This window comes from Poromitra crassiceps (genome assembly GCF_964638095.1).
Source record: "Poromitra crassiceps genome assembly, chromosome: 16".
Taxonomy (NCBI): domain Eukaryota; kingdom Metazoa; phylum Chordata; class Actinopteri; order Beryciformes; family Melamphaidae; genus Poromitra; species Poromitra crassiceps.
This window is the reverse complement of record NC_139645.1, coordinates 1,810,943-1,820,270: the sequence shown is the minus strand read 5'-3', so window position 1 is coordinate 1,820,270 and position 9,328 is coordinate 1,810,943. Positions and strand designations below refer to the sequence as shown.

Genomic DNA, 9,328 nt, shown 5'->3' with positions numbered 1-9,328 from the left:
AGGAACGAGGTGTACTGTTCTCTGGTCACAGCTGACAGCTCATCTGCTCACAAAATGGTCTCGCAGCACAAAACACTATAGTGATGAAACAATTCACAGAACATTGATCCATTCCAATTAGAGCTGCAACGATTAATCGATCGACAAAAAATTAATCAACAACTATTTTGATAATCGATTAATCGTTATGAGTACAAATTTAAGAGAAAAGGTCTAAATTCTCTGATTCCAGCTTCTTAAATGTGAATATTTTCTGGTTTCTTTACTCTTGTATGACAGTAAACTGATATCATCTTTGAGTTGTGGACAATACAAGACATTTGAGGGCATCATCTTGGGCTTTGGGAAACCCCGATCGTCATTTGCTTCCATTTTCTGACATTTTATAGACCAAACAACTATTTGATTATTCGAGAAAATAATCAACAGATTATTCCAATTTGATAATCAAATCATCGGTTGTCATTTATCAAGTAAAAAATACCAAACATTTTCTGGTTACAGCTTCACAAATCACCAAGATTCAATAAATTGCTTTTCTCCATTTAATTTGATTCTATGAATACTTCAGAGTTTTTGTTCTGCTGGTCAGACATGTACGCAATTACCGGTATAAGAATCACTTTGGCCTTATTTTTAATATTTGATAGGCACAATTTAAACAAACAAAAATGAGCGATAGTTATCAATTATGAAAATTCAGTTGGAACTTTTTTCTATTTTAGTCTCTCTACTCTCTCAGAAAAAGCTCATTCAGAAATACGAGCTATCATGAGTCTCCAAAGTTTTTGTAAGCACAGGTTTAGGCCTCTTCACACCAGCGTGTGTTTTCTCCTGAGGTTTTCACATATCAGACGATAGCTGGAAGATCTATGGAGGCGAAACAATGGCTGGTGTGGACTGCACAGGGACTGCACTGGGACTGCACTGGGACTGCACAATGCAGTGAATAAGGGAAGTGAAAAATCGAATAAAAAGAGGTTGGAAATTATCGGAGGGTTTTGCAATAAAAGGATTGTCAGAAATACTCAGGGGAGAGGAGAGAAACAAGGTTCATACAGACATTATCAAACCAAACTCAATGACTATTTTTTTCATTTTCAAGGACTTCACGCAAATCAAATAATTGATTTTCAAATATAAATGTGGCCCAAAAGGGGCATCAAATTTGCATTATATGACATTTTGTCTTTAACAAGTTAATTCTACCATCAATCTTGTGAATGGGACAGGAAAATATTTGACTTTGAACAGATGCTCATACCTCAGTAAGCGCCTTTTGTCTTTTTAATACCAACTTTGGTCAAAATATAAGAGGTGACGTCACTGACAGACAGACAGCGTTAAGCACCTTGTTTAAAAAAGGGGCTATTTTCAAGGTATTCCAGGACTTGAATTTTTTCCCTCAAAATCCAAGCACTTCAAGCACCTTGGCAGAACCCTGGAGAAAACACAGGAAAGATGAGGAGATAAGAGAGAGCAGCCTTCTGTGACTCTCCCACACATCACACCTCCAACAGGAATGTAGCAGCCCTGAGGGAGGACAAGCTAGAAGAAGGCAATTAGATCTTCCAGAAACCACTTATGGAAATAGGCAGTGTTGTAGTTTACTACATGTTCAATTACCAGTTGAACTACAATTTCAATCGCAGTAGTCGGGTGGTAGTTTAACTACATTCAAATCTCAGTCGCTTTTTCAGTAGTTAACTACTTTGGCTCGTTTAGTTTAGGTAGTTAATTACAAACTACACATTCACAGTATTCTCATGACGTTTTGCGATACAATATAAGGCTCAATGTCACAGCTCATTTGCAATGGTTGTCATTTAATGACAATCACCTGTTAATTGATTAAAATCACAGATGGTTTGTGACCAAGATGCAACCTTATTCTAAGGCTACTGGCCTTCTCTGTAGTTCAGCTGACAGAGCAGGTTTGTGGTTCACTTTGTAGTGAGGAGGACGCCAAACTAAACTAGTATAGCATGAGGTCTATGTTTGCTCTGGGACTGTGTGGAAACAATGGTGTGCGTCTCTCGTTTGAGTAAACACAGGCCGATCTTTGATACGGCTGCTTGCAGTCAGACATGACTGGTAGATAAACATTATAAAGATGGATCAGATGTTTTCTCTAGCACCTTTACGAGCAGCTCAGGCCTTTGTAAACTAAGCTCAGGCCTTTGTAAACTAAACTCAGGCCTGGGCTTACTGGCACAATACACGCACACAGCTTGTGTTTACATTTCACAACTATGAATCCAGACCCATCCAAGTGATGATTATCTATGAAATAATGTTCTTGAAATTTAAGAGTGTCTGAATGCCTAAAAGAACTTGAACTCGTGGCATTTTACTAAGTATAAGTGAATTATTTAATATTGCATCAAATGAAAGAAAAGCAGAACACAAGATATCACTGTATCAAATGTGATTAAAACAAAATCACAATATTAACTTTCTGAATGATAGGGATGATCTGGTATTGTCAACCCTAACAATGATGATCATTTTGTAATTCAATACATATTGACCATGTAGTAATAATGTGTCATGATAAGATCATGATAATGATGATAAGATAATGTCATGCTTATGAAGCTGATAAGATCTCTGATAAGACCCTCTTACTCCTTCATGACGAGAAAGGGAAATATCTTAGCATAGAATCCTAGAATATGGTTTCAGACCTACATAGGAAAGCAGTGGACAGTTGTTGTCCTGTCAAAGTGGTTGAAACGTTCAGGTAACGTAACGTTCAGGTAACGTTCTCCACCAGGAACCAGGAAGGAGACTAGTTCAAAGTAGGCACTCCGACTCCGAGAACCTCGGCGAGCACTTTTTGGAGCTCGGCGTCGGCGAGATGTTGACTAAGATCATTATATTATCTATTGAAACCTGAAATAATATAGGGCTGCAACTAACGATTATTTTCATTCTCGATTAATCTGTCGATTATTTTCTCGATTAATCAATTAGTTGTTTGGTCTATAAAATGTCAGAAAATGGTGAAAAAATGTCGATCAGTGTTTGCCAAAGCCCAAGATGACTTGTTTTGTCCACAACCTAAAGATATTTAGTTTAGTCATACAGGAGTGAAGAAACCAGAAAATATTCACATTTAACCCATTGATACCTGATGCAGCATTTGCATGTACAGTATATCCCTCATTTGTGTGTGTATCCCTTTAAGACCACGAACCGCGTGACCCTAAAAAAATTCCGCTTTGAAAAAATGGCCACCCGAAAAAAATTCCACTTTGCATCAGGTATCATTCAATGGGTTAAGAAGCTCCAATCGGAGAATTTTGACTTTTTTTCTTAAAAAATTATTCAAAACGATTAATCGACTATCAAAATAGTTGTCGATTATTTTTCTGTCGATCGACTAATCGATTAATCGTTGCAGCTCTACTGACGACCGTCGGGCAGTCTGTCCCTGCCATAACACAACAGCTGCTGTAGAGTCTGTAAAGATAGGAGGAGCAAAAGAGTGGCTTCCTTTAGCAGGAAAGTGTGGTCAGTCTTCAGGGGGAAAACAACAGCATGTGTCTCTAGTGGAGAGACTGCTGCAGTGTGACTCACACAGTCCTACGCTATTAAAGACTAGAGCTGTTCCTCTGTGAATGGGTGCGTGCCAGAAGGTCATTACCACCCGACCACTGAGCAGAGATGAGTGTTCTCTGTCTTAACACGCAGCGTCAGGAGGACATGTTCAGTCCTCCTTCAGACCACTGCAGCGTGCTGAACCTCCTCCTAAATACCTGACAGTTGCAGAACTTGGCCTCTGAGAGAGACTCCTGCGACACATCGACAAAAGCTCTGTTCTGCTCTCCTGACTCCCAACCTCGTGGTTTTCAACGCCTTCATTTCCTGTTCCTGTGGAGAGTTGGAGTCCTGAGGTTGACCTACCCCCCTTCAACTGAAGCTTCAATATGAACACCCAAACTTTTCACTACAGACGCTAAAGTTTAAACCAGAACAGAAATTTAGTAAACTGAGGTGCGTTCACAGCGTCTTCGCTTCCAGGTCTCCTAAACGCATCGCACCCAGTGTATGCAAACGCACGCACACACACACACACGCACACGCACACACACACACACACAGACACACACACGCACACAGATCCACAGTTTGGCAGGCAGACACATGACTCAGCACTGACCAATCACAGACCACCATCATTTAATGCTGGCAGGCATCGATCAGCTGTTTTCGCGTAGGGCAAGTGCCAGGCCTCACACTCACTCAGAATGAGCCCATCTGATTAGATGCACAGGTCAAGCAAGCACAAGAGACCCTCATAGGGCTGATCTCTCATGGTGACGAGTAGGGGTGGGACAAAATATCGATACTCACGGTATCGCGATATTTCCACTTGCGATACGTTATCGATACACTGGCACCAAGTATCGATATGTTTATTAAAAAAAAAAAAAAAAAAAATTTTTTTTTTTAAATAAACAGGCTAAAATATTATGCTGTGCGTGGTAGTTGAAACATAGTTTCAAGTTGACGTTTATTTATGTTTGTAGTTGAAACAAAAACATAAATACTGTAGGCTACATGAATGGAAATGTTTGCTCATTAATATCTACTTTTAGAAATTATATAGGTAGGTAGGTTATATAGGTTTTCTTGTTTTAATAATAATAATAAAAAGACTTAATGTGTAACTTTTCCTCCGTGGTATCGAAAATGTTATGAGTGAGTGAGTGAACTCTGAGAGAGTTCATGTCAATTCTGCTAATAAATACATAATACCTGCTTCTTGCCTTTTAGGGGTATTTTTTTCTCTTCAGTTACACAGGTATCGTGATGTATCGTCTTCCAATATATCGATTATCGCAGAATCGCTGTATCGTGATAATATCGTTATCGAGGGCCAAGTATCGTGACCATATCGTATCGTGAGCTACTCAGCGATTCCCACCCCTAGTGACGAGTCTGGGTACTACAGGCAGAGGATCGACCTGCTGATGACTTGGTGCAGTCAAAACAACCTGGACAGTGGAGATGTTTGTGGACTACAGGAAGAACGCAGCCCCGCCTCCCCCCCATCACCCTGGGTGACTCCCCCCAGTCAACAACACTGTGGACAGGGATGTACTATTACCGAACGGGCCTACCGGGCCCGGGCCCAGGGGCCCAAGAACTCAGGGAACCCATAACCCAGAGTCTCTTGCCCAGGCCTGGGACGAACTGATCCCACTGATATGATATTCTAAATAGTTGTCCAAGTCTAGACGAGGATAAAAAACCCACCTATCTTGTCTCCATACTTTGTATCTCTCTTCCTCGTGATCTCTCTCATGATTAAAGTCCTAAATTCCCACATCGCCCTGCTGTAACTTACCCATGTTTAATACATTTTTGAAAGCTGTGGTGCAAAAGAAAAGGTGAGAGGAGGAAGGAAGGAGAGGACGTAGCAAAGGCAAGAACGGACAGGTTTCAAGCAGAAGAGTTGAATTTAAAAAGAGGAAGGGTGGCTGAGAAGAAGTAACAAAGAAATGAGATTGGTAAATGAGTTGTGACACTTTGGGGTCTCTTCTCCTTCCTCTATCTGCTTCTCATCATCCTCAGGATATTATGACACACACACACACACACACACACACACACACACACACACACACACACACACACACACACACACACACACACACACACACACACACACACACACACACACACACACACACACACACACACACACACACACAGTGCCTCACCTGTCTTCCTCTTCTTTGAGGCGGCGGGCCGCCTGCTTTGACTGTTTGATTTGTAAGTCCAGTCTGTGTAAGAAGTCTTTGGCAGACAGCTCCTCCTGCTGGAGGCGGGGTTTGGAGTCCTCGGGGGGCGGGGCAGGGGAGCAGGGGGGCGAGGGCTCCTCACAGGGCGCGCCGGGCTCCTGGCCGGCGTCTCCTTCCCCGTCAGGAGACTCCAGGGACAGTCCGTTATATATGAAACGCCTCTCCGACAGCACGGGGATGCTCAGGCAGTTCCTCAGGAACATGCACTCGTTGCTGAACAGCTTGTTGGCCCTCTTGATTTGCTCCATCTGCAATAAGCAGGGCGACAGCAGCGAGGAGAGCGTCAGAAGAAGCTCTTCTGTGACTCTCATTATGGAAAAATAATAAGTGTAAAATCATCAGGTACAACAAGGCAGATAAACAGCCACTTAGCGCTAACGACGTTAAGACAGGGACAAAAGAAGGCACTAGATATTATGTGTCATCATAACCCTTTCATATACGCTAAGGCAGTATTAGTATTAGTGATGTAAAACATGGAAATCCACATAAATACAAACCTACAACCATATAGCCCATTTCAACGCTGCTGTCATATCAGATAATAGTATATTAGCAATGTAGTTAGAAATCTAAATTAATATGTACAGAAGGAATGACAAAGGGGACTCGTAGTAGGATTTGAGCGATATGAGTTTTAGAAGGTCTATTTGTATTTACCTTATGTAGAAGAGAAATTCTGGCTTGAGAGACTAACAGGAAGTGTAAACACAATCGGAAGTTCTGAATGTGTTTACACACCTCCTGTGACTCATAAAACTAGTCTGACTCATATGTGAGTCAAACTAGGTTTGACCGTGTGAGTCAGACTAGTTTGAGCAGGTAAAACAGATTGGCCTCTAGGATAAAGCAAACAGACTGATTTCAAGTAACAGATGTTCCTGGACCAACATTTCTTCTTAGTTCGGGCGGGGAAACCCCACCCCCGAACTCATTTGATTGGTCGCCGCAATTGCTTCTTCCTGAAAACATGCGGCAAGTAAAAAAGATGTGGTTAAGATGAGGGTTAGGGTTTTCTTATCTAACGACGACCAGACCCAAACCCAAACCCTAACCACATTGTTGTACTTGCCTAAACCTAATGTCTAACCCGTGGTTCGAACCCCAGTTCTCGGAAGAAGCAACGGACCCTTCTCATCTTCCCATTTTGTGTCGAAAAGGCAGGCGTAACACAGGTGCAAGCAAAACACTAATGAGGGTTTCCAATGTCCATGATTGGAATTTGGAAACCCTCACTAGTGTTTTGCTTGCACCTGTGTTTATTCTGCCTTTTTGACACAAAATGGGCCCTGTGAAAAGGGTCTAATGGGGGGCGGTGGTTTCCCCAGCCCATACTGGTGAAATCAGATGGTGCAGGATAACGCAATGGCATTTTTTCCACAGAGCGTTCATTGACACTGTTCACAGGCCTCAATGTGAAACGTGATACTTCCTGCCTCGAGTTAGTTTCGGTGCACGTGACGTAATGACTAGAGAAGAGGGTCCACTCCAAACACAGAGGGGCTGTGAAATCACAATGCATTTAGACGTATTCTAAGAGTCAAGGTGATGTCCCCGCCTTGACACCATGACGTGATGTTGTGATTGGTTGGCATTACCTGTCAGTCAGAGATTGATGTATGCACTGACAGCTAACCTATACATTTGTATTAGCACTGATTTCATATGATATTAGCTCTGCCTTTCATCAAGGCATGCATCAGCATTGTGTTGGCGTGCTGCATATACATCAGTGGTTTTCAACGTGGGGTCCAGGCACCACCAGGAGTCCTTGAGAGGCTTCCAAGGGGTCCCCAGTAAACTGATCAAATAAACTTCACCATTACCACAATTACAAAATGTAGAATAATTAGTATTTTGGTCATTTTTTCCACTGTTATCTCTACATATAGAGGTGGAAAAAATTAAATATTCTCATATTTAGTCTGAGATACCACATCTCATCAAACGGGGGTCCTGGCCCTAAAGTGTACTAAATTAGGGGTCCTCCAAGCTTGTCCTTGAAATGGAAAAAGCGTTGAGAAGAATCAGGGGGCTCCAGGGCACTCTTCTTACCGTAACACCGTATTTCAGAGCAATCCCCTGCAGGGTGTCAGTGTCTGTAACCCGATGCTCTATGAATTTCTCCCCCAGAGAAGCCGTGACGCTGGCGGTGCTCCCGTAGGAGCGGATCTTGGTCCGGGCCAGGCTCTGGGACAGCTCGCTCTCCGACTCGGAACCGGACCTGGACCGAGGGAAGATGGGCTGGAAGATAGCTCCATCCCGCATCGGCAGGACGGGCGAGAACTCCGCCATCTTCTCTTGAATAAATAAAAGCGCCCCCGACCGCCTCTCTGTTTGTTTTAACGCTCCGGTTGACTCGCCGCGATAACGCGCTTATTCAGGCCGCAGGGAGCTTCCCATCCCCGGGTGTGTTGTGCATGTCAGCCCAGGGGAGATGAGACATGTTTCGGGGACCGCTAACCTCACAGCTAGCCCAGTCACAGATCCGCTACGTCGTAAACACGTACAGTGCGTGCATGCGTGGTGCGTAACCACGACTGTCAAGCTAACCCGAATGAAAACACACAACTTCCGGTCAGGCTTTCAAAAATAAATCCAAACTTGACGAAAAAATGTTAAACTGTTTTGGTTTTGGTTTGGTATTAAAGTTAAAGTTTGGTATAAAGTTAAAGAATGTATTGAAGGGGGAGTGTGTAGTAAATTTTTGTTTCACTAAAGCGTCCTTTGAAGATGCAATATGGTCAGGATTGGGAGGGTTATAAAAATGTAATCCCATACAGTGTTACACAATAGCCTATATGTTATGCATGCAATGCCATCTGAAAGATACTGTAGCGTTTCGGGTAATCCAAGTATTACCTGTAATGTGATGTGCAACATAAGTGTCTGGATTGTAGCTAGGAACTAATGTGTGTGGGTGTGTTCCTAGGGGAAACGGGGTATATAGGACCAGCGGCCGGGGTGCCGGAGGGGAGTCAAGCTATGGAGCGAGCTGAGACCGGTTGTTGTGTGTAGAGCTAGCGGTGTGAAGCTAGCTGCTAGGAGCTAAAGAAGCCTGTGAATAAAGAACCTGTACCAACTACAACTCTCCGTTCTTTGGCGTATCCCGATACGTTACATTGGTGCAGAAGTGAAGCGGTAACGCCTGATTTCGGTCGAGAGGGGAGAGAGTGAGGAGGAACGGCGGAGGAAAAGTTGGAGATCAAAGGCTCGAGCGACCTAGCAGTAGCAAGCTAGCTGTGTCAGCTAGCTGCTACGCGCGCCACGTGTGATGGTGCGCTTAGAGGAATGCCTGTCGGCGAGGGGGGGAGAAAAGAAGAGCTGACGACAGAGATCAGCTCGGCGCTGGCGGCCATGGAAGCCCGTGTGTTGAAAGAAGTCAGACGGCTGTTGGAGACGATACCAGCCTGGGCAGAGGGGCTTATGGAGCTGCTACGAGAGGTCGCGCAGCACGGAGAGAAGCGGACGGAGGAGCCACAAAATAGACTGTGTTGGAGCTGTGGAGAACCGGG

General features: G+C 43.6%; 1 protein-coding gene across 1 annotated transcript in view; it reads right to left on the bottom strand.

Moving 5' to 3' along the window:
• lysmd2 (LysM, putative peptidoglycan-binding, domain containing 2) overlaps window positions 1-8,290 on the bottom strand; it is a 9,221-nt gene extending 931 nt beyond the window's left edge. The window contains exons 1-2 of the mRNA XM_083652926.1: window positions 7,869-8,290; window positions 5,733-6,061 (exon numbers count right to left, since the gene is read on the bottom strand). Coding sequence (XP_083509052.1) covers window positions 5,733-6,061; window positions 7,869-8,108 — 569 coding nt within the window. The 5' untranslated portion in view covers window positions 8,109-8,290. The remainder of the gene's footprint in view (window positions 1-5,732; window positions 6,062-7,868) is intronic.
• Window positions 8,291-9,328: the final 1,038 nt, after the last annotated feature.